General features: G+C 40.6%; 1 protein-coding gene across 2 annotated transcripts in view; it reads right to left on the bottom strand.

The window, feature by feature from the left end:
• DNAH5 (dynein axonemal heavy chain 5) overlaps positions 1-26716 on the bottom strand; it is a 329281-nt gene that overhangs the window by 41529 nt on the left and 261036 nt on the right. For both annotated transcript variants that reach the window (XM_070774842.1, XM_070774841.1), the window contains exons 63-70: positions 25996-26312; positions 24289-24444; positions 22189-22371; positions 12337-12580; positions 11237-11351; positions 10543-10733; positions 4663-4784; positions 808-957 (exon numbers count right to left, since the gene is read on the bottom strand). In XM_070774842.1, the coding sequence (XP_070630943.1) occupies positions 808-957; positions 4663-4784; positions 10543-10733; positions 11237-11351; positions 12337-12580; positions 22189-22371; positions 24289-24444; positions 25996-26312 (1478 nt within the window). The remainder of the gene's footprint in view (positions 1-807; positions 958-4662; positions 4785-10542; positions 10734-11236; positions 11352-12336; positions 12581-22188; positions 22372-24288; positions 24445-25995; positions 26313-26716) is intronic.

Below are 26716 nucleotides of genomic sequence, written 5' to 3'. Positions count from 1 at the left end.
AGATGCCGGCGGGGGTGGGGGGGGCAGTGGGGATGGGGTGGGGAGGGACAATGAGGACTTGGTGTTTAATGGGGACAGAGTTTCAGTTCAGGAGGTAGAGAACTCCAGAGACGGGTGATAGTGAGAGCTGAACAACGATGTGAATGTACTTAGTGCCACTGGGCCACACAGTTACATGTGGTAAAAGAGTGTGTTTTATATTACGCGACTCTTACCACAATTAAAAAAAAAACATTTAAAAAGAAACAAAACAAAAAAAATAGCTTCCTCACTCACTCTTATTGTACCACTTAGGCCAAAGAAAATTAGTAAATCACTTAGCCACATGTACACCTCTGTACAGTTATTTCTTGCTTATTTGTCCATTTTTCACAATTGTATTGTTGGAAAATTAGACAGAAGCCCACATGAAAATTCTCATGGGGGTTAATGTTTTAAATATTCTTTAAAATTTAAAAGGAAATTCTCCTTTAAAATATTCTCTTATTATGGACTCTGTGGAAGAGGGAGAGGGTGGGAAGATTTGGGAAAATGGCATTGAAACATGTAAAATATCATGTATGAAACGAGATGCCAGTCCAGGTTCGATGCACAATACTGGATGCTTGGGGCTAGTGCACTGGGACGACCCAGAGGGATGGTATGGGGAGGGAGGAGGGAGGAGGGTTCAGGATGGGGAACACATGTATACCTGTGGTGGATTCATTTTGATATTTGGCAAAACTAATACAATTATGTAAAGTTTAAAAATAAAATAAAAAAGTAAAAAAAAAATATTCTCTTATTTTTAATATATGCACTTTTTACCTGGGCAATGGTTCTGTCAGGACACCAGGATCTAATAAGGAGAAGACGTCGAAAGCAGTCAAGAGATTTATCATAGGCATTTGGAAGGGGTTCCTCCTCAGGGTTTTCCTTATCAAACCAAATTTTCCACATTTTCTCATTTCTTGATATCTGAAAATACCAGGGGATAAGAAATGTGTCACATCACAGAAAAATCTTTCAGTAAGACTTCACAGATATTTTTCTGACGATTCCAGACATGTGTGAATGATATCCTGTGTGTGTGTGCACGCTCAGGAGTATCTGACTCTTTGCAACCCCATGGGCTGTAGCCCACCAGGCTCCTCTGTCCACAGGATTCTCCAGGCAAGAATACTGGAGTGGGAAAACAAAATGATATCCCTTGACTATTTTTTAAAATTTTATAGCCTGGTACCAAAAAATCTGAGAGTCGAAAATCAAATGTGATTTGCTCTAAAGTCAGTCTGTATTAACACCAGTCTACAGACCCCTTTTAAAGGAGAACGCTGCTGTGTCATTTCTTCTGTGCCCTTGTGGTAACGACTCTGTAAAGAATAAAGAGATCAATGGAAATTCATTTTCATTATTTTAAGGAAATCTGTTTTGATCCATGAGATCTCCCATGATCAAGAATCAAGTTTCATTCACTTATGCTTCCTCATTTCCCAGGATCATTCTTGGAACTAAAGAAGACATTTAATTCATGTTTATTATTGAAGCTTTCTGGTCAATACTCTATCAATCTAGAATCATTTGAAATATACCACTTAATATCATCATTAAGTGAATAATCACACTTGTTTCATTTGGGCAATTGATAAAGGGGAAGAAAAAAGACAGTTCATTATCCTTTGAAGCTTACAAAAATTGAAAAGAGATAAGCATTAAACAAACAAACATCCCACAATCACAGAACAAGTCAGATCTGCAGATAAACATGATCTTATGTTCTCTGGTATATTTCCTTTGACTAAGCAACCTAAATGTCCATTAACAGATGAATGGATAAAGAAGTTGTGGTACATGTATAAGTGGAACATTTTTCTGTTGCTGTTCAGTCATGTCTCACTCTTTGCAACCCGTGGACTGTAACCCACGCGGCTCCTCTGTCTATGGGATTTCCTAGGCAGGAATACTGGAGTGGGTTGCCATTTCCTCCTCCAGGGGATCCTCCCAACCCAGAAATCAAACCCACATCTCTTGCACCTCTTGCACTAAGGGGCAGATTCTTTACCACCACATGACCTGGGAAGCCCACAGTGGAATATTACTCAGCCATAAAAAGGAACTGAATTGGGTCATTGCAGTGATGCACATGAACCTAGAGTCTGCCATACAGAGCGAAGAAAGTCAGAAAGAGAAAAAGAAATACTGCATATGAATGCATGTAAGTGGAATCTAGAAAAAATGGTACAGATGAACCCATTTGCAGGGCAGGAATAGAGACACAGATGTAGAGAATAGACATGTTGACACAGAAGGGAAAAGCGAGGGTGGGACGAACTGAGAGATTTTGGATTGACATATATACAGCATCATGTGTAAAACTGGAGAAGGAAATGGCAACCCAGTCCACTATTCTTGCCCGGAGAATTCCATGGACAAAGGACCCTGGCGGGCTACAGTCCATGGGGTCACAAACAGTTGGACATGACTGAGTGATTAAGCATACATACATACATGTGTAGAACAGATGGTTATTGGGAAGCTGTTGTATAGCACAGGGAGCTTAGCTCGGTGCTCTGTGATGACCTAGGGGGGTGGATAGGGGGTGGGTGGGAGGGAGGTCTACAAGGGAGGGGATATATGTATACATTTAGCTGGTTCACTTCATTGGAACTAACAACATGGTTAAGCAATCATACTTCAATTTAAAAAAAGCTCCAAGTGTATTTCTCAGAGGTGTAATCAAAGGAAAAAGGCATATGGGTTCATATTCAGAAAGTATCATGTAAGAATAAAAAATAACCTGTTTCAAATCACAAAAGACTACATTATGTGGAGGGATTTCAGGTACAAAATATAAGATCCAGAAGACAGTTGCTTCAATAACAAATAATGGTACAAGAAAGGTCACCAGGAGTTACCCCATAGGGGAAGAAGCTAGAATTCATTAAAATCTCCCAAAGAAAAGCTGTTTAACCCAAGAGAATAGCTTGCACCCAAATTACACGGTCATCACCAGGCCTAAGCCAAAACATAAAAATACAGCTCAAGCTTTCCGTCAACCTAAGCTGGCAAAGTCAAGGACCAACGTTAGGACAAATACCATATGACATCATTTCTAAAGGCTTCCCTGGTGGCTCAGGTGGTAAAGAATCTGCCCACAATGCAGAAGACCTGGGTTCAATCCCTGGGTCAGGAAGATCCCCTAGAAAAGAGAATGGCTACCCACTCCAGTATTCTGGCCTGGAGAACCTGATGGACAGAGGAGACTGGCAGGCCACAGTCCATGGGGTCCCAAAGAGTCAGACACAACTGAGTGACTAACATACACATACACATCATTTCTAAATACAATACAAATAGATTTACTTATGAAACAGAAACAAACTCACAGACATAGAAAACAAATGTATGGTTACAAAAAAGGAAAGAGGGTGGGAGAGAGAGAAACCAGGGGTTTGGGATTAGCAGATATAAGCTTCTATATACAAAATAGATAAACAACAAGGTCCTGCAGTACAGGGAACTATATTCAATATCTTATAATAAGCCCTAATGAGAAAGAATATAGTGTGTATGTGTGTGTCCATGTGTATATATAAAGCTAAATCACTTTTCTGTACACCAGAAAATAACATAACACTGTGAATCAACCATGTGTGAAAGTGTTAGTTGCTCAATTAAGTCCGACTCTGTGACCCCGTGGATTGTAGTCCATCAGGCTCCTCCTCTGTCCATGGGATTCTCCAGGCAAGAACACTGGAATGGGTATCCAGGGGATCTTCCAGACCCAGGGATCAAACCCAGGTCTCCTGCATTGCAGGCAGATTCTTTACCATCTGAGCCACCAGGAAAGCCCAATCATACATCAGTTTTGAAAAAGGACCAGTGTTTGGACATTTTCTGGTCAAAGCCTTCAATGTGCAGCTGAAGAAAGCAACCTTGCTGTTCACGCAACTTCCTGCTGGTCATCAGATTTTCAAGAACCTGTTTCTTGACTTGTCCCAATTCAACTTTCTGTACCCAAGTGCCATAATTCCAATATACACACAATTCATCCAAAACTGGCTGTTTATGAAAGTACAACAACTTCTAGAAATAAACGGCCAGGTGTTTGTGTTAGATTCATACCCAGATGCCTAGCTAAGGCAGTACAAACAAGGAGAGGAAGAAGAGAGAGACAGGAACTAGAGGCAAGAAAGGATATTTAGCATTCAAGGGCAGGTTGTTCCTATTTCTCGTCATTCAATCTATAGGAAGATGATAAAACTTCTTGACCATATCTAATCTCTTTTTTTTTTTTAAGAAAAGCAATACTAGAGTTTCATTTTGAGTAGAAAAACAAAAAAAATATCGAAAATAGCATGATTTTATATTGTAAAAGCAATCTCTTAAACTAATTGAATCTGTTTTCCCACTGGTAGACCTCCAATTGGTGATACTGACATATGGCCCAGGACAGCATCAGTTAAACTTCCTGGGCAACTAATTACTTCCTGGAGACCAGCCTGCCATGGGTGGAGTGTACTTTATCAGAATATGAATGAGCCATGAGGAAGGTCAAGCACTGGTCATTCCATTTTAGGAGTGACAGCAGCAAGAAATCTTTCTCTTCCCCAAACAGCCAGGGATAAATCAGGAAGCTGCCCACTGGGATATTATCATAAGTTTATTCAAAGCACAAGTTACCTGATCAAGGACATCAGAAAACTGTCTAAGTTTGCTGAGTTCCACCAAATTTAGCCAGGTCATGTCCAGGATCCATTTAGATGGTTTAGGAGGACAGGCTTTCAAGTCCAAGGAGGCACCACCTTTCAAGTTAAATATATTATGTTAATAAAATTTTGTTTCTGTACAAACAATATCTGTATTAAAAAAAAAAACTTGCTGAAACTATTTTAATATCAATTCTTTTACTACCTTAACATTTATTAAACTCAGAAATATAAATCATAGTGATGAACAAGCTTTAACATTTAATAAAGGAACAGACGGTTTCAGAAAAACACATTTAAGGATCAGTGATATAGGGCTGGATCCAGGTAAGTGATACATTCTGTTTTAGCTACACCTGGCCAAGGTGTGTGACAAGTCAACTCATCGGTCTGGGACTGTGTATTCAAATACATACAGTGGGAATAATGACACCGAGGTGTTGCCTGGTGGTTCAGATAGTAATGAATCTCCCTGCAATGAGGGAGACCCAGGTTCGATCCCTGGGTCAGGAAGATTCCCTGGAGAAGGAAATGGTAACCCACTCCAGCACTCTTGCCTAGAGAATTCCATGGGCAGAGCAGCTTGGCAGGCTATAGTCCATGGGGTCACAAGAGTCTAACATCATTAAGAGACTAACACTTTCACTTTCACTTCAGGTGTTGTGATAATGACAGAAAATACATAAGGTGACTGTGAAGCACTCAAAACGGGATCAAGGACACAGCTGAGAGTCACTAAATGACCAGCTGTTGTCAGCATGAAGAGCTGCCAAATATTGATACAAGCTCATCTTAAGGATGAGTTTCACTATCAGATGGTATCACCGACTCAATGGACATGAGTATGAGCAAACTCCAGGAGATGGTGAATGACAAGGAAGCCTGGACTGCTGCAGTCCATGAGGTCGCAAAGAGTCAGACACGACTGACCAACTGAACAACAACATTTTAAGGAAGGAATTTATCTAGATTTGTTTGTAACACTACCTGTGTTTAAGAGATTCTCCTCTATGAACCAGTATATTATTTACATCCATGTTGAGCACATCCAAGGGCTCTGTGCTATGTCACTTATTCTTGATCAATCTACCCACAACAAACATTTCCGTTGGGTACTGACTCCTATCTCTTTACTGATAATTCATCTAACCTCATATAACTCATACAACTCTCATAGCACCATAAAATAAATAAATGACAGCTTAAAATGTTACTGTGGTCCATCCCAGAAAAACTAAATGTGTGAACAATCATATTTTAAGTCAAAGCAAGAGCTAGCAAGTCTTCTATAGGATAAAATATACCATTTAATAAATAACATCTATTAAAATGCTTCAGGGAAAATATGCTCTAAGCATAATTCTTAAAAGGATATAACCAACCCATTTGGCTACAATCTGTTTTTGAACAGAGCAGGTCATAAACAAATAATAATACTCAAGATATTTATTGAGGCAATCTCTGCCTCATTCAGGTACCATCGACCCCATGAAATTGCTGTCTTTTGCCAAAGCCATCTTAGTCGACTTCCAAGGTAAGTGGAACAAGACGTAAGTGAAGTCATTTCAGTGAAAATATTAGCTCATAAAATCAAAACAGATTGCTTGAACACGAGGGAGCAGTTAAAGAACTAAGTGCAATGGCACTGTGTTGAAAAACGTCACGCCGATTTCCATGGAAAATGTCCATTTTCCAACAAACTGAAAAGAACAACGTATCCACCACATGGTTAGAGAAATGACTTTCATGGAAAAGAGGGTTCCTTGAAACCATAGCATTATTCATCGTTTAATAGAGGGTAATTCTGTCGTAAATATCTTGGCTGCCTCGGAAGGGTATAATGGGCCACAAAGAATACTGTAGTGGAGGGTGGGGACATATTCCTCGGTAATATGACACCAGATTAGATGGACTCCCAAAGAATGAACAGCTGGGATAGCAATAATTCAAAATAAATTCTAAAGATGATTGAGAATTAAATCTTTATCATTAAACTTTGTAAAACTGAAACATGCTTATAATGATTCATACAAGCTGTACCACACAATCATGAAGTGACATCACTAAGGCAGACTGAGAAAGACCTCTGGACTCACCTTTTCCCATCTTAGAGATGAGTAAATTAAAAGATCAAAACACTATTGCTGTCTAAACATTTTGAACTAAGTGATTTTAAAATCCTTACAGAGGGAGTTGATGTCTTTGGGCAGCTCTCACCAACATAGCTAACAAAGGGAAATCTTATGAAGCCCTGTGTCCTAACGGAGCATAAGAAATAGGTGCTGAATGCAGGAAGTCCACAAAATCCTGTCCAACCTAGGCAAGCCTCAGACAAATCGAAATAAACTAAAAAAATAAAGATAAAATAACAATGCCCATCATCTGCTGAGCATATTCTATGTTCCAGGGTTTATATAAATTGTGTGAATTCTCAATAATCCTATTATGTAGACATGACTATCCTTGCTTCATAGCCAAGGCAACTGAACCTTGAAAAGTTTAAATAACCTCCTCAAAACCACTTATCCCAAAGTGGCAAAGCCACTATTTTCCCTTAAATTCTTCCCAACTCTAAATTCCATGTTTGTTTTGATTATGCCAAACTGTAACATACTTTACAGTATCTCAACCATTTCTGGATGTCAAGGTCAATGTCATTCCCATCAAGAAAGGCATCTTATGCCTGAATTGAGGATCTCAGGAACAACTTTGCCATAGGAAACCCCATAAACTGAAGGGCCAGAGTCACTGAGGTCAGTGATATACAAAGGACTCACTGAAGAAGGCCACTCCTATACCTACACGTCTACCTAAGGTGATGACTCTCCAGACTATTCATCTTCCATGTGCTCTGATTTAGGAAGCTTGGAACATAAAGAAACAAGGGCAAGGGTTCAAGGATTAGAGACAAAGAAGACACAGAAAGAGATATCATCCCCAAATCATACATTTCTAAATTTTCATGTCTAAATGATGAGTCTTCATTGCCATTACAAGCTATGTATGCATTGTTGTTCAGTCACTAAGTTGCGTCTGACTCTTTTCGACCACATAGACACCAGCATGTCAGGCTCTTCTGTCCTCCACTATCCAGTGGAGCTTGCTCAAACTCATGTCCACTGAGTCACTGATGCCATCCAACCATCTCATGCTCTATCATCCCCTTCTCCTCCTGCCTCTTTCCCAGCATCAGGGTCTTTTCTAATGAGTCAGTTCTCATCAGGTAGCCAAAGTATTAGAGCTTCAGCAACAGTCCTTCCAATGAATATTCAGGGCTGATTTCCTTTAGGATTGACTTGTTTGATCTCCTTGCTGTCCGAGGGACTCTCAAGAGTCTTCTCCAGCACCACAGTTTGAAAGCATTGATTCTTCAGTACTCAGCCTTCTTAATGGTCCAACTCTCACATCCATACATGACAACTGGAAAAACCACAGCTTTGGCTAGATGAACATTTGTCGGCAAAATGATGTCTCTGCTTTTTAGTATGCTGTCTAGGCTTGCCATAGCTTTCCTTCCAGGCATATGTATATCAATATGCATTGGTATGAATGTTAAGTGTGACTCTGACCTACTCCCATTGTGCCCTTCCCTTCTGCCCCTACAGGATCCTTTTCAAGTTCCTCCGCAGATCTACTCTCCATGTAGGTGAAGTCATAAAAATCCACCCCTTGACCAAAGATAAAGTTGTGTTTTATCTTTAAAGATAAATCTCCAGGGACTTCCTTGGTGAGACTTCGAGCTCCCCATTCAGGGACTGGGTCAATCCCTGGTCAGGGAACTAGATTCCACATGCCTCAGCTAAGAGTTCACATGCCTCAACTAAGACCCAGTGCAGCCAAATAAATAAATATTAAAAAAAAAAAAAAAAAAGTAAACCTTTCTTTAGAAATGTATAGTATTGGGTTGGCCAAAAAGTTCATTTGAGTTTTTCCCATAACATCTTATGGAAAAATCCCAAAATCGTTTTGGTCAGCTTGCCTGGAAAATTCCATGGACAGAGGAGCCTGGTGAGCCAGTCCATGGGGTCACAAAGGGTCAGACGCAACTATGGAACTAACTTTCACTTTCAATCAGTTCAGTTCAGTTGCTCAATCATGTCCGACTCTGTGACCCCATGGACTGCAGCGTGCCAGGCCTCCCTGTCCATCACCAATTCCCAGAGCCTGCTCAATATTGGCTAGCCTAATAGATTGTTCAACCTGTGAACAATGCTGCAACAGACACAGAGGAAATATACATGGGATGAGTAGCATGGTCGCTCACCACTGCTCAGCCACCGTGTTTGCTGTGCTTTGCCTCCATCACATTGGAGACAGTACGAGGCTCCCTCCCAGCAGAGGCACTGATGCCAGCTCCTCTTCCTTCAGCACTTCTCTAAACGTCCCCAAGGCCAGCACCCCCTGCTCCTCCAGGCCTTGGCTCACCTGTCCATCTCTTAGGAGTCCCACTCCATTAGAAATCCCATTAAACATCCCATTTAAAATGTTAACACATCCCCTCACTCCACATACTGTGTAACTCCCCATCTCCCTTATCCTTCTATTCCCCCCCCCTGCCACAGTGTTTATTAGTTTCTCACATACTACATAATTTACTTGCTTATTAAGTGTTCCAAGTGCCTATTCTGTGTCCTAGTACACAGAAGGTTCTCAATAAATATTCACGCAGGGACTTGCCTGCTGGTAGAGTGGATAAGAATCCACCTCCAATGCAGGGGACACGAGTTTGATCCCTGGTCCTGGAAGATTCCACATGCCACACAGCAACTAAGCCCATGCTCCGTAACTACTGATGCCATGCCCTAGAGCCAGCAAGCTGCAGCCACTGAACTCATGTGCTGCAGCTACTGAAGCCCGTGCACCTAGAGCCTGTTCTCCACAAAAAGAGAGGCTGTCATAACGAGAAGCCTTCTCACCACAACAAAGAGTAGCCGCTGCTTCCTGCAACTAGGGAAAGCCCATGCAGAGCAACAAAATGAAAGTGAAGTCGCTCAGTCATGTCCGATTCTTTGCAACCTCATGGACTGTAGCCTACCAGGCTCCTCTATCCATGGGATTCTCCAGGCAAGAGTACTGGAGTGGGTTGCCATTTCCTTCTCCAGGGGATTTTCCCAACCCAGGGATCGAACTCGGGTCTCCCGCATTGTAGACAAGACGCTTTACCGTCTGAGCCAACAGAGAAGTCCCTAGAGCAACAAAGACCCAGCACAAAATATATCTGGTCAAGGCTATGGTTTTTCCAGTGGTCATGTATGGATGTGAAAGTTGGACTGTGAAGAAAGCTGAACACCAAAGAATTGATGCTTTTGAACTGTGGTGTTGGAGAAGACTCTTGAGAGTCCCTTGGACTGCAAGGAGATCCAACCAGTCCATTCTAAGGGAGACCAGTCCTGGGTGTTCTTTGGAAGGACTGATGCTAAAGCTGAAACTCCAATACTTTGACCACCTCATGCGAAGAGCTGACTCACTGGAAAAGACTCTGATGCTGGGAGGGATTGGGGGCAGTAGAAGAAGAGGACGACAGAGGATGAGATGACTGGATGGCATCACCGACTCGATGCACATGAGTTTGGGTGAACTCTGGGAGTTGGTGATGGACAGGGAGGCCTGGCGTGCTGCAATTCATGGGGTTGCAAAGAATCGGACACGACTGAGTGACTGAACTGAATTAAACTGATATATTTTTTAAATACAATAAATAATTTTTTTTAAATTTCATGCAATAAATGAACAAATAAAATATTTCTCATAAGTGTGATCTTTAATGAAATGCAAGGAAACTACAACTAAAACACACATACGACCCTCACAATAATTCGTACAACTTCACAATGCTTTCTAGTCTTATACTGACCTTTAATAAGGGTGAGAAACTCTTCATGCTTGACTCGGTTCCTCTGGATGTCAATCTTCAGGGTAAGCAGCAGCGTGAACAGGAATTTGTGCTCCTCATACAACCCCCGGGCTGTGTACTTAAAAACCTCATAGGTCATGTGCTCAATGATATTAGCGATCCTCTTGCTTGTAATTGGGCTCTTGACAGACCTGGAGGAGACAGCATTTAAATCAGGTTTAGCCCAATGCCCTTTTCAATTGTTCTTAAAAACAACGTCTTTCATGGAAAACAAGTAACTCTGGAGGACCAATTCTTATTTTATATGCATCATTAGTAAGCCTCCTAAATCTGAAATAACAAGCATTCTCTCAACATGAAATAACATAAGAGAATCCTTCACATCGTCTGAATAAAATTTTACCCGCCAAACATTATCACTCACAACAACATCTGGGGAATTTTCTTGTTAAGTAGAAACTCGTGAACCCAAAGGAATCAATCAATGGATGAATAGTTGGTAGAACTTTCTCTGAGCATAAAATAACAAATGAGAATAATTTGTTAACATACTGGTAATTACGCTCAATTTAGATTAAAAAAAAAGAAGATGCTTAGTAGCAAAGGCGGGGGGGGGGGGGCAGTTATCAACATAATATCATCATTCTATCCCACAGATACCGAATTCAGCTTGGCTTCCTGAGTACGGACGTACCTGGCCAAGGAAAGGTCAAACAAGCCAAGAAACTGGCGGAGCGAAGTCTGATACATCTCATTAACCAAGCGCATCTCCGTGATGAGAAAGTAGAGGATGCTACCCCGGGTGGCAACTGAAAGACAAAGACCAAGGTTGCACTTGCGATGAGGGTGGACAACAAATGACCCGAGCACAGATCAGTCTGAATGCTAAAGGAAAACAACAACGTTCATAGTCTTAGCAATGACTATCTTCCAGCAATGGGCATCTAGAGCAATGTCATCATATACATTTAATTCTTCTTTATAAGCTCTGTACAAGTAGTCTGCTGTTTGCCCTCATTAAGTAATACTTTCCATTGTAGAATCTCTAGATCCCTTATAAATACATTTTATTACATTTTCTCATAGGTAGAGAAGACAACTGGTGGGACAGCACAGGTTGTAACACCCAGCAAATTGCATAGGCACTGTAAGGACCTCGTTCTTAAGCTCCATGAAGAAGCCCTGACTAACCCTGGCCTCAAGTTGGCAAACCAAGGCATCACAGAGATGATGCTCCTGACTGCCCACCAGTAGATATCGTTTCCATTATTTTTCCAGAAGGCATGATAAATTACTAACGGAAATTGAATTCTTTTAGCAGGTTCCCTTTATAACCCATAAACAACACTGATTTGTTGATTCATGGATAAGACTGAAGAGTTCCCATGAGAACTACCTTCCTATTAGGAAGACTACAAACAAAATACAGGCTTATTGTTACCAATGATAAACAACTAATAAATGGCCCACAAACGCAGCATGAATTACTCAGACTTCACTAATTTGCAGTCAGATGTCCTCAAAAAGCTCTCCTCCTAACTTTCTGGTTTAAAAATAAGTTCACAGGAACCTTAAGGAATTTGCCAATAACATGAATTATAAGCGCTTAGAAAATTTATACCATCATAAAATTTCTTCATCTCAATTTTGCTGAATATTTAAAGAAATGGCATAAAACATAAATGGCCACCCCACATCGCACAGTCGTTTTCATAACATCCTTACTTCGATTTCTCTAATTCTCATTTCTTGCTTCATTTTCCTGTGACATTTGTCTTTCATTACCAAACTCACCGGGTCTATATTCCTCCCGGGCTGAGTTAATTTGAATTTCTGTCTCAGCTGAAATTTCCAGCTTCTGTGTCACCTCCTCAGCTGTCTTTTTTGTCTTACTCAACACAAGGATGAGACTCTCGTCTTCCACCAGGGACCCCTGAGTGCTGGTTAGACGGTAAAGCAAATTATCTTCCAACTCCTTCATCTTCCTTTTGTTTGCAGTTACATCTTCCATGAGATGAGTTCTTTCTTTCTCCAATTCCTGTTAATTTGCATAAATATATTTTCTTCCTTAATTAACAACTATCATTTAGCTATTCCTTAAAAAAGTTTACCTATTGGGCTCTCTCGAGTTACTGCACTGTAGTTATCATGTTTGACTGCAGGAAATACAGACATCAAAATCAGAGGAGATGAATTCATAGAGGAAAGAATTGGTGGCAAGCAACATAAAAATGTGCTAAAAATATTACCAATGCTAACAATTTGCCATCCATTTATTTCCTAAAGTCAACTCAGCTTTAAGTGACTTTTGTGATCATATTTATTCCTGTTTTGATGAAACTGAAATTTGTTTGACTATAACATATCCAGCTCAAATTAAATACATGTATCTCTGCTTAGTTTCTTGCTTAAAAGAGCTCTATTGTCATTTGAATGAATTTATTTTCAACTTGCCTGTTGAAATAGTTCCAACTCTGTGAAAAGCAAGTGTCCAAAAGTTAGGCAGGCAAACTGTGCTATTACTGTGGGTACATATAAATTGAAAAATCATCTTGACTTGAAAAGGAAAGATGCTGTTCTCTTAAAGAGAAGGGAAGTTCTGAATCCTTCCCGAAAAACCTTTACGGGAAGCTGGGGAGAAAATGGCTTTGGGAGATTACTGTCCTGATTGGCTATTTCTTCCTTATAGGGAGTTTGGAGAAAGAGAGACGGTGAAAGAGAAGCAAAGAAAAGATGGGGTTGGTGAGGGTGAAGGAAGGAGGAAATGGCCATGAAAAACCAGAGACAATATGCTTCAGGCACCAGGTCAAACCCGTACATGAAAGTCAAATTGTTTCATGAGTGATTCTAACTGGAGGTTAACGAAAGAATCAAAAAAGGAAAAGCTGATGAGAACACAGAAGTTAAAATCTGCAAAGAAGGACTTCCCTGGGGGTTCAAAACCGTAGAGAGCATGCGCGTCCACTGCAGGGGACAAGGGTTTGATCCCTGGTCGGGGAACTATGATCCCACATGCCTTGTGGTATGGTCAAAAAAAATTTTTTTAATAAAAATTAAGTAGTCAATCTGCATCAATGATAAACCCAAGAATAAGATGTCAAAAATTAAAATAAAATTTAAAGAGAAAAATATGCATCTGCAAGTTTGCTTGAAGACCTTTCTAAATATAGTGTCCATTGACAAGGTGCCTACCTACGCTTAGTTGCATCACTAAAGAAGCTATGCACATTTGAGTGTAAATACAATTTGGGAAAACTAGGATTAAATGCAGGTGCCTTGAATGGGAAAGCACTGTCAGCAGTTCAGGTCCAGCTACCAGGCATGTGGTACCAAGCTCACGTTGAAGAGTGGCTTCAGAAAGGTCCATACTCAATTAGGTATTCTAGAATGACTCAGCAGGTTTTGTAGATTCTATATCCTACCTAGAAAACTAGAAATCTAAAGTTATACACAGCGATGAATCATATGAAAACATATAAAACATAATGAGACTATTCACTAATGACATGACTATTTACTTTATAATATAACACACAATTTACTTAATAGTTATGCTCCAAGGAATTTTCAGTTCATTGATACGTTCTCTAGCTCTTAGTACAATGCTGGTATATGGTCAGCTCTCAATACTGCAGAATGAATGATTAATCACTCTACCCCTTTTTCAAACTGATAAACTGAAACATGTTAGTTACCAGAAAATCTAGTCATGTCTTAGTGCCAGAAATACAGACATGAAAATTCTGCCTTTGTAACAAAAACCATAAAATTACAAATAAAGGTCCTGATAACGAAAATGCATACAGACAAAGAGCAAAGAGCACTGGCCTCTGCTTTACAGTCCAGCTAGTTATTCACCATTGGTTAAACAATTAGGTGGCTGGCACCCTACCAGACTCCCAACTCATGCTCTAAGCACAGTGAGTTAGGTCTAGAATATTCTAGAAAAGAAAAATTCTCTCCTTAAGCAAAACAAATGCTCCTTAACTAAACAAACTTGTATCTGTTCTTAATTCTTTGAGATATAACAATGTAATTAAGACTTACTTATCTTTGCTTCCATATGCTATTTGGTTACATTTGAAAGCTTTCTTACCATTTTAATTCATTTATTCACTAGATAAGAATCTCAAATTTGAGCTTCTGTAGAAATTAGTACAAACAAGTGATGTTTAATGACTACTATAAAAATCATTTCCATAAACAGTTACAATAAATGCACTTGCAATATGGTCACACTAGGAAATAAAGTGATAATAAAATTAAATGGAAATAATTCAAATATTATTATTGCCATATTCCTAAATTTTATGTACTCTCATTATCATTTCTGAGTCCCTAGAGGTAAGGACTCTAGAGATAAGTCCCTAGAGGACTCTAAAAGTCCTCGCCTGAAGACAGGTAAGAAAAGGAAAGCAAAGCAGTGGGAAGAGTGAGGATTTTTACATCAAGAAGACTTGTTTCAGTTCTAACTCCCAGAACTTACTAACTGCATGACCTTCACCATGTTACATAAGTCTATATGCCTCAGTTTCTTCATCTGCAAAATGTACATAAATCAGCTCAGAGAGAGATTGTGCGGGTATCACCAGCAGAGTAGCTGAAACCAGTGCCTAGATCACAATAGCTGCACAGAATATGTCTCTTATCCTCCACCCTCTCCCTTGATTCATTTCCAGCACGGATTTTTCAGATGCAGTGTAACATTTATTTGGAAATCAGTAATTTAAAAATAAAATAAGTCAATACAAAATAAATCACATTTGCAAATGTCACATATCATAAAAGCATAGTAAAGTAGTTGAAATGGGAATTTTAAAAAGGAGAACATTCTAATCTTCCGCTTATAATGCTAAGGATTCATGTATTCCTGTCTGCTGGAGATAGACCATCAAATCCCAAAACTGCACCAAGTCTTATTGAGTCTTCCTACAAAGTAATTTTTCTTCTGCCCATTTTTTTTCCAATTACACACCAAGTCTTATTGAGTCTTCCTACAAAGTAATTTTTCTTCTGCCCATTTTTTTTCCAATTACACAGCAATTGCCATAATTTAGGTTTTAATTTTTGCTTGGAGGACTGCTCTAACCATGACTGGTCTCCCTGCTGACCTTTTGCTGTCATCACCCCATTTTCTGCCCCAAGTCATTGAGGGATTTCCCTTTACTATTTGTCCAAAATTTTCAACATAGTTTATAAAACCTGTTACAATCTACATTTCCAATCTCATCTCCCCTTGAGAACTATGGGATTGAGACTAAAATTATGCTCCATGTTGCTTATGAAAACCAGTATTAATAAACATAGTTATTAGTAATGCATACAATAAGGTGCAAAATTAATCCATCCCTGATTTTAAAGAGTTAAGTAAAAGTTTAAACTTTATTGAGATGGTTGTGTTCTATTTAATATCATTAACAACACTAATTAAGTAAAATTGTCAATTAAAGTAATGCTTATCTTCCCAAAGGATTAATATAAGGCTAAGAAGTACATTTCCCCCATAGTTCGATACTGATGAAATAATCTACTTTAAAGTAAATACTACAACGAAAAGTAATATTTGGAATTACAAAATCAAACTATTCACTATAAAATAAAATTTTAAAAATAAATAAATACCACCCCAGTTGCCAAACATTAGACTAGAACAATAGAGGACAAGGAAAAGATATCTCTGAAAAAACAGAAGAATTGCTGTTCACTTTCCATGAGATTTTTCAGTGGAAAACCTACTTTGGGATAAAGTTTTAGGCATATTTTCATTTGTATGACTGATGTTAACACAGTTCTGTTGAACTACAACTTTATTTCCAAATACTGTTCTTCTTCAAATTAATATGTAGGGGAGAATTAAGCAAAATAATTTTGTCTATAAGCATTTTTCCCAACAAAGGGATTATCTCTTAACACACAGACAGACAGACAGACAACAGATACACACACACAGAGAATAGTAAACATTTGTGTTAGTATTCTTTATATTGAGGGCTTTCCTGGTGGCTCAAATGGTAAAGAAACTGCCTGCAATGCAGGAGGCCTGAGCCCGATCCCTGGATCAGGAAGATTCCCTTCTCCACGGGATGTATTCTTTATATTAAGGCTAAAACAAAAAATGTTATGTAAACTGTGATAATGTGAAAAGGATTCCCAAATTGAGTAAGAAAGTACAGTAGTGATTCAGCACAAGTTCAGGAAATGTACTATTAATTAATTAAATGATCAAAACTTAAGTGGCTTAGGGGCTTCCCTGGTGGCTCAGTCGTAAAGAATCTGTCAATGCAGGAGACACGGGTTCAAATCCCTGACTCGAGAAGATCCCACATGCCGTGCAGCAACCAAGTCCATGTGCCAAAACTATTGAGCCTGTGCTCTAGAGCCCAGGAGCTACAACTACAGACCCCACACACCGCAACAACTGAAACCTGTGTGCCCTAGAGCCCATGTTCCACATCAAGAGAAGCCATCAAAGTGAGAAGCCTGAGCACTGCAACTAGAGAGCAGCCCCCACCTGCCGCAACTAGAGAAGAGCCCATGCAGCAACAAAGATCCAGCATTGCCAAAAATAATAAATAAATAATTTTTTTTAATTGAGTGGCTCAATGAAGGTACAAATGAAAACAAAAATTCTTTGTGGACATAAAATTCATCTATCACCAGAGTTTTAGAAACAATCAAAGGAAATAGATGGCAGCCTTCACAGTTCTCATTTTAAGCTATCATTCAGGCTTTCATTCCCAAAGATTCTTCTCTCTGTACCTTGCACTGGTAATTAAAATGAAAGGTTAAACAACTGAACTCAGATTTATTTGTTTGTCCACCAAATGAGCTGGCAATAACAATGTCTATTTAGTGTCTTTATTAAGTTATTTTTCATGTCAGTTCCACCAAGTTCAGGTCCTTCTACGTCCAAAAGAATTAAATCACACACCTGTTTGCTCATCTGAAATTCTGAACAATGATGACCCTTGAGGCTTTGCATTGTATGGCCAGTAGAGGTTGTTAACTGATATCAATATTTCTCTCCAAGGAGTATATAGTTCTCTTTCAGTTTCTGTCTTATCCTCTAGGATCAAGATGAGAGAGACCCTAAGAGAATGGGTTTCTTTAAAGGAAAGTTTCTGGAGGGCTACTGGTTTGCTGCCTGTTTAAAAAGGTCTCGATACATCACCTTCTGGTGACAACAGGAAGCTGTCTAAATCTACTCACAAGAACAACATCGGATCAACAATTATACAGGACTTTGATGTGAACTTGGACAGCCCATGCATTTAAAAAGACTTCCTTGAAGCACAGAGAAAATCATAAAGTTGCTTAAAAATCTGCCTTCCTTCCATTCATATGCTCTATGGTTTCCATTTGTTTCTTAAGTAAACAAACCTGAGGGTCTGACAGGCTGGACAGCAGAGCATTCGTGAGACCAGATCCTGCGTGATAATAAGACTCCTCCTCACTGCCTGTATTCCCAGAACACTGGACAGCTGGTGAATTTATGGACTCAAAGACAAGTAGCCTTTCCCTTGCATCCTAAGGTACTGTTCCAAGCCTCCCTTCATCAGAAGGATCAACAGAACAGTAAAGGCATAACTCATCCTGACTGAAGAAGTTTACCACTGGTTTCAATGTTTCCCCACATTTAGGGAATTTCTTAGATGCTTTCCAACATCAACCTCATACCTATGGGATTTTCTTAACTTCCAATAGCCCCCTCCTTGGCTCAATAGCATTTAATATTGATATTTTTACAATCATTCAAAAAGTGATCACTGTAAAAGAGACTGCATTGTTGCTAAAGTCAAAGAAATAATTTAAATAGGCACAGACATAAGCTCTTATCAACTGAGTCACTAGATGATAAAAAATTCCCTGAAAGTACTGGAGATCAACTTAGACCCACTTGCCCAGGCTGCAAAGATTTAGCAGAGTGAGCAGGTTCAGGGGCACAGTGGGCAGAACAGATGCTGCAAAAGGAAAGGCTTCAGGCAGAAAGCAGGCTACTTAAAATCCAGCACAATTAAGTCCAGCAGCTCAGAGCTGAAGAACTGATGCTTTCAAACTGTGGTGCTGTAGAAGACTCTTGAGAGTCCCTTGGACAGCAAGGAGATAAAACCAGTCAATCTAAAGGAAATCAACCATGAATATTCACTGCAAAGACTGATGCTGAAGCTCCAATACTTTGGCCACCTGATGCAAAGAGATGGCTCATTGGAAAACATCCTGATGCTGGGAAAGGTTGAAGGCAAGAGGAGAAGGGGGCAACAGAGGATGAGATGGTTGGATGGCATCACTGACTCAATGGATTATGAGTTTGAGGAAACTCCAGGAGTTAGTGAAGGACAGGGAAGCCTGGCATGCTACAGTCCACGGGGTCACAAAGATTTGGACATGACTGAGTGAACAATAGCAACATGAAGCTCACTTCTTGCATAAGACTTTGCTTTAGAGAAAAGAAAATAGCAATTACACGTTGTATTATACTGTGGTTCAGGGTAAGATGGCCCTCTGTTATTATAACAGAAAGAGTATCACATTACTCTGACCACACTTCTGTAAGAATCATTTACTGTGAGCCAGGAATGAACTCTGATAATGAGATGATGGTAAGAGAATGAGTGTCAAGACACTTCCAGCTTTCCCAGGAAGTAAGGAAAAGTCTAGCCTGGGATCCTTACTGGCTTTCCAAGACTGTTCAAAGTCTTTCAATGAGTTAACGTGCTCCTTCATTTTAAACCTCTACTGCCACAATTAATGACTCAGTCCTGGAGTTGTTTTGTTGCAACTAAAAATCTGGGAAAACAAATTATTTTTTTCCCAAGGAGACTGCATTCATCTCAGCTGAACAGAAAGAAAGTTAAGGACAAGGATATTATTCAAAGTGCCATCAAAGATCCTTAACCTCCTGAAGCCAACACCACAGGTAAAAGTAGAGCCTGTGTATAAAACAGACAACTAACAAGACCTCAGAGAAGGCAATGGCACCCCAGTACTCTTGCCTGGAAAATCCCATGGATGGAGGAGCCTGGTAGGCTGCAGTCCATGGGGTCGCTAAGAGTCGGACACGACTGAGCGACTTCACTTTCACTTTTCACTTTCATGCATTGGAGAAGGAAATGGCAACCCACTCCAGTATTTTTGCCTGGAGAATCCCAGGGACCAGGGAGCCTGGTGGGCTGCCATCTATGGGGTCGCACAGAGTCAGACACGACTGATGCGACAGCACCAGCAGCAGCGAGACCCTACTACAGAGCACAGGGAATTCTCTTCAGCGCTCTGTGGTGACCTGAATGGGAAGGGAATCCAAAAGAGAGGGGATATATGTATATGTTTATGTATATGTGTGCTCAGTTGCTCAGTCATGTCCAACTCTTTCTGACTGTAGCCCACCAGGCTTCTCTGTCCATGGAATTTTCCAGGCAAGAATACTAGAGTGGGTTGCCATTTCCTTCTCCAGGGCATCTGCCTGACCCAGGGATCGAACCTGCATCTCCTGAATGGACAGATGGATTCTTTACCACTGAGCCACCAGGAAAGCCCGTAAAGCAACTATACTCCTATAAAAATTAAAGGAAGGAAGAAAGAATGGAAATAAGAAAGAATGGGAGGAAGGAAGGAAGAGAGGTAGGTAGGTAAGTAGATAGACAGACAGACAGATACAGGCAATTAATATTATCCTGAAGACCCTCAAGGATGCCCAGGTTCCACAGGCCTTGTTGTTGATTAAGAATCCTAGTCCTTTCTGAAGTGAGGCTGCGTCAGCACTAAACTACTTCAACCATCTCGACTGAGACTCCAAAAATAAACAACTACATATTTGGAAGGCTGTTATTCCAGTCTGTGGTAGGAACTCTAGCATCAGTTCCTACCACATGGAGGTCACCAACCATGTGAATTGATGAAACTGGATTAAACCCTCTTAATGCAACTTCCAACTACATAACTCTATGATCTGTGTACCATAAATTAAAAATAAACAGAAAAGTGAAATTCAAAGTGTTAAGTCACTCAGTTGCATCTGATTCTCTGTGACGGCATTTAACTGTAGCCAACCAGATGCCTCTGTCCATGGATTTCCCAGGCTAGAATACTGGAATGGGTTACCATTTCCTCCTTCAGGAGATCTTCCCAACCCAGGGATTGAATCTTTGTTCTCCTGCATTGAAGGCAGATTGCTTACTGTCTGAGCCACCAGGGATTTTTAAAATAAATAGAGAAGATTCATAGAAAAGGAGGAGGGGAAGGAGAGAGAGAGAAATATAAATGCAAGGAAGGGCTCAGAGGAGCACGCATGGTGAGACATAGAGAAGAGGTAATAAAGAAAGGGAGGGGCAGATTCCAAAGATTTTGCCAATAGTTTTAACCTAAATAAATCTTCAGGTCAGTGTGGATGGGGGGCATAAATTAAACTGAACTCCTCATGGATATCGAACTCAAGAAGAAAATCAATAGCAACTTTCAGAGTTCACACAGCTTCGTCGACAGAGTCCCATTAAAACCCTCCAGATTTCTTTCCTTACAGCTCAAATGTTCCCTGGAGAAAATGCTGATTCAAAACAAGTAAGTTTATAAATTGTTGGCCATTTCTCATTGAGAGAAAACAGACACAGAATTATGCTTAGAGTGAAATGAAGCCAGTAGCCTTCACAAGTTCCACAGTGAAATCTAGGGTAACAAACTTGCCTTCTTGCAAGATACGGCAAGCGCTCTTGGATAACAAATTAGAATTGGCAATGCTGTGCTACCTGTTCCAATGTCCCAGTTTTATATTCCAAAAGCATAATAATGAATCAAATGAAATAAAAACTTAGACGTATACTGTGTGTGTGCACATGTGTATGTGTGGTCAGTCGTGCCTGATTCTTTGCAACCGTGTGGACTGCAGCCCTCGAGACTCCTCTGTCCATGGAATTCTCCAGGCAAGAATACTGGACTGGGTCACCATTTCCTCCTCCAGGGGATCCTCCTGACCCAGGGATCAAACCCGTATCTCCTGCATCAGCAGGTGGATTCTTTACCACTGTGCCCCCTGGGAAACCCCAGACATATACTAGAAAGCTAAAATTCAACAGGTGACTAGAACGAGGAACAGAACAAACTTCAGGAAATTTAAGGAGTGTAAAACCAGAACTGTGATGCTGAAAATGAGACAGATATTCTCATAGTTACATCATTCCCCTATATAAAATTAATTGATGATATATGTTATTTATGTGATACAGATGCAATGTACTGGATAGATAATTGGTTACTTGTTATTAAAGACACTTGAAAATGAATAATGGAAGAAACACAGGAATTAAAAGGGGAGACTCAACCCCATCACGATGTTCATCATCTTATTTTTGTCAATGAAAGAATCATAATGCGATGCAGAAAGGGGAAGGGCCACACTCTGCGTTTTGTTTAGTTGCTCAGTCATGCCCGACTCATTGTGACCCCATGGACTGTAGCCCGCCAGGCTCCTCCTGTCCATGGGGGTTCTCCAGGCAAGAATACTGGAGTGAGTTACCATGCCCTCCTCCAGGGGATCTTCCCAACCCAGGGATCGAACCCAGGTTTCCCACATTGCAGGCAGATTCTTTACCATCTGAGCCACCAGGGAAGCCCTGGTGGGGTTGCATACTTTACTCTGTTGCATACTTTACTTACCTGCTTCTCTGTGAGAATGACTCTCCCCAGTAACTGGTCCTCGAGACCTTTCATAGTGACTGTGAAGTCAATGATGGAGGTCCGAGCACTTATTTCAGGGGTATAGGCTGGATTAGGCAGCTTGGTGGTGATGTAGAGTCTGAAGCCATCCATCACATCTATTTCTTTGTCACCGACTTTCACCTTTGTTATAAAAAGAAAGTTAAAAGTAATAAAACCCAGATACACCTTACTGTGTGTTCTTTTGCTTAGAATCTAGTATTGCTTTAAACCACTATACACCTGGAGATCATGTGTATACTTAAAAAGAAATGTTCATTAGGCATTCAGAGGGCTTCAGGCCACTAGCATGAAAAGAAAGAAGGACAAAAATAAGAGAGGAAAGAGGAAGGGAGAAAGAGAGGGAAGGGGTAAGGGAAGAAGGGAAGGAGGGAGGAAAGGAAGTTATCCAACATTTTTTGGTTGTTGTTCAGTTGCTCAGTCACGTCCGACTCTTTGCAACCCCATGGACTGCAGCACGCCAGGCTTCCCGGTCCTTCACCATATTCTGGATCCTGCTCAAACTAATGTCCATTGAGTTAGTGATGCCATCCAACATACATCATCCAATAAAAATAGAAATTGGGGCTCCCCTGATGGCTCAGTGGTAAAGAATCCACCGGCCAATGGAGAATCCCAGGGACGGGGGAGCCTGGTGAGCTGCCGTCTATAGGGTCACACAGAGTCGGACACAACTGAAGCGACTTAGCAGCAGCAGCAGCAGCCAATGCTGGAGACACAGGTTGGATCCCTGATCCAAGAAGACCCCACATGCCAAGGAGTAACTAAGTCCATGTGCCACAACTATAAAGCTTGTGCTCTAGAGCCCGAGAACTGCAACTACAAAGCCCAGTGTCACAACTGCTGAAGCCTGAGCACCCTAGAGCCCATGCTCTGCAACAAGAGAAGCCACCACAACGAGAAGTCAATGCACTGCAGCTAGAGAGTAGCCCCCACTCACCGCACTGAGAGAAAAGCCCAGGCAGCAACGAAGATCCAGGACAGCCAAAACTAAACAAATTAATACAACTATAAATAAATAAATATTGAATTTATTCCATGGGCTTCCGTGGTGGCTCAGCAGTAAAGAATCTGTCTGCCATGCAGGAGCCACAAGTGACATGGTTTGATCCATGGGTTGGAAATATCCCCTGGAGGAGGGCATGGCAACCCATTCCTGTATTCTTGCCTGGAGAATCCCATGCACAGAGGAGCCTGGCCAGCTACAGTCCATGGGGTTGCAAAAAGTCAGACAAGACTGAAGCGACTGAGCACGCATGCACATAGAATTTATCACCAAACGGTTGTGATCATACTGCAGAAGTGAGATGGATTCAAGACTGATGACATCAGTCATGTACCAAAAAGATATGAAAAGGTTTATTATTCACATGAGAATTTCTGGAGATTCAGGGTAGGCTGCCAAACAGGTCCAAAGAAAAATCAGTTGAGAGAGAAGAGAGGGGCAGGTGTTTTAGGGTTTTACGGAGATCATGGGATGCGACTAGGATGAGGATTCCCAGATATGGTCATGAACAGGGAGTTGCACGGTTTGGATTTCCCACTGTGGCTCAGCTGGTGAAGATTTCACCTACACTGTGGGAGATCTGAGTTCAATCCCTGGTTGGGAAGATCCCCTGGAGAAGAGAAAGGCTACCCACTCCAGTATTCTGGCCTGGAGGATTCCATGGACTGTATAGATTCCATGCACTTCATAGTCACTGAAAACAGTGACTTTCACTTTCACCAAAAGAGAGCAGAGCCACGTTTTCTCATCAGCTTGCCCAGATTTGGGATGACACGGGAGAGGGCATGATGGGGCTTGAAAGCCATGCAAAGTCTAACATCAGAATGGAGTCAGGCTTCATGATACAAGTGAAGTAGATGTTCCTAAAAAGGCTACTCTTGATCCTAACTCAGGAAGGTGGAAGAGAAAAGCAAATGCCTCCTGCCCCAGACTTGAATCTGAGTTGATGTTTAATGAGAAACTGTGACCTCTGTCACACTGACCTGGCCTCGTGGAAATTGCTCTGCACACTGTCATTGGCAGGTTTAACCTACCTTAAAGGTAGATCCAGTCTTAATGAAGTTTCTCTCCAAAACATTATCCAGGGCTGGATCTAGTTCCTCCCCAACATCTTCGATAAGCAAGGGTCTTCCGAGAGAAAGACTGTCCTCCAGGTGGTTTCTGAAGTACTTGTGATTTAGAGATGTGATCTGGAAACAAGATCACATTCTTTAGCTTAGCAAATCATCATTTCCTTATCTTTATTCATTTAATTGAAGGGGTTCCGTGGGTAAAGAATCTGCCTGCAGTGCAGGAGACACAGGAGACACAGCTTCAATCCCTGGGTTGAGACGATCCCCTAGAGGAGGAAATGGCAAGCCACTCCAGGATTCTTGCCTGGAAAATTCCACGGACAGAAGAGCCTGGTGGGCTATAGTCCATGAGGTTGTAAAGAGTCGGACACAAATGAGCAAACAGCATTAAAAGGCACTAAGGGTTGATTTACAATATTGTGTTAGTTTCAGGTGTACAGCAAAGTGATTCAGTTGTAAATATTTTTTTCAGACTATTACAAAATATAGAAAAAGTTCCCTGTGCTACACAGGAAGTCCTTGTTGGTTATCTATTTTATATATAGTAGTGCATTTATGTTAATCCTAAACTTCTAATTTATCCCTCCTCCATCACCTTTCCCCTTTGGTAACCGTAAGTTTGTTTTCTATGTCTGTGGCTCTATTTATATTTTGTATATAAGTTTGTTTATATCATTTTTTAAGATTCTACTAATACATATAAGTGACATATAATATTTGTCTTTGTCTAGCTTACTTCACTTTGTATGATAATCTCTAGGTCCATCCCTGTTGCTGTGAAAGATACTACTTCATTCTTCTGTATGGCTGAGTAATATTCCATTGTACAAATATACCATACCTTCTCTATCCATTTCTCCATGGACATTTAGGTTGCTTCCATGCCTGGGCTATTGTAAGTAGTGCTATGAACACTGGAATGTATGTATCTTTTTGAATTATGGTTTTCCCCAGATATATGCCCAAGAGTGGGATTGTAGGATCATATGGTAGCTCTATTTTCAGTTTTCTAAAGAATCTCCAGAGCATTTGACGGCATCATTTCCTTTTACTAGGAAGCAGGTAAAAGCTCTGTGTGACAATACTGCCTTTCCCCACTACCACCACATTTGTGACAAATAATCATGGAATAACTATAGAGTGTCTTTATTTGCCGCACACCTAGTGTGACATAGCTCTGCCCTGCTCTGTTTATCAAGGAGAGCCTTAGGCCCTAACAGAAGGGAGTCTGAACCCTTTAATGGACAGCATTAGGAGAGATAAACAAGAATCCAAATAATGCAATTTTTAGACACTCTTTTATAAATATTAATATCTAAATGTTAATAACAAATATGAAATATGAAATAATTCTCAGATACTGTTTATACTAAATATGAAATAATTCTCAGATACTGTTGACCTGGGGCAATGAAATTGCTTAGTAGCACGTTTCATGCGTGTGCTTAGTAGCTCAGTTATGCCCGACTCTTGTGACTCAATGGACTGTAGCCCACCAGGCTCCTCTGTCCATGGGACTCTCTAGGCAAGAATACTGGAGTGGGTTGCCCTGCCCTCCTGCAGGGGATCTTTCCAACCCAGGGTTCGATCTAGGTCTCCTGCATTGCAGGCAGATTCTTTAGGTTATGAGCCACCAGGGAAGCCCATTTATATTCAAACAAAGATTACCTGGAGTTCATTCTGGTTTTCTTTATTTTTAATCCAGATCTTGCCTTGAGTCTGTGGGTCAACTAGCAAAGGATAGCGAGATGCTTTTGTGACAATAATTCCATTCTGAACAGACAGGTCATCATTGGGCAGGCCTTGGAGGTTCCACTCACTAATGGTAGGAGCATCAATCAACATCTCATTGAGGTTTAGATTGTCTCCAAATGGAATTTCCCGGGCTTTCATTTCCTTCTGCCAGTCATTTAACAGCAGATTGCGAAATTCTTGATTAAAGGGACCAGAATAAGATAGAAAAGCTGTAGCCAACAACACATCCCCTAAAACAAAAAACAAAACACCAGTGAAACACTTTATGAACAGCCTTGTAATTCTGCAGAATATAAGTGGCAAAAAAAAAGACAATCATTCTTTTGAATTAAATTTCAGAAACCAAATTGCAACCACAAGTTGCTGTGTCTTGTGAATAAGCAGTAGTTCAGTTCACTGTGAAAAGAGTCCACATGGCCCACAAGTAATAACTGCTGATAGTCAAGCACTGGATTATGTTGATCTTACTGAATATGAGAGGATGACTTCTAACCTCAGAAGACACAGCCTCCATTCTAAATGACCTTGATCTATATGGTCATTCACTCATAGGAAAATTCAAAAATGACCTGATAATAAGAGTTTAAAGGTCATGAATGGGCCTCCCTGGTGGCTCAGACAGTAAAAAATCTGC

The sequence above is a fragment of the Bos indicus genome, chromosome 20, assembly GCF_029378745.1.
Source record: "Bos indicus isolate NIAB-ARS_2022 breed Sahiwal x Tharparkar chromosome 20, NIAB-ARS_B.indTharparkar_mat_pri_1.0, whole genome shotgun sequence".
Lineage (NCBI taxonomy): Eukaryota > Metazoa > Chordata > Mammalia > Artiodactyla > Bovidae > Bos > Bos indicus.
This window is presented reverse-complemented; position numbering and strand designations above follow the sequence as displayed.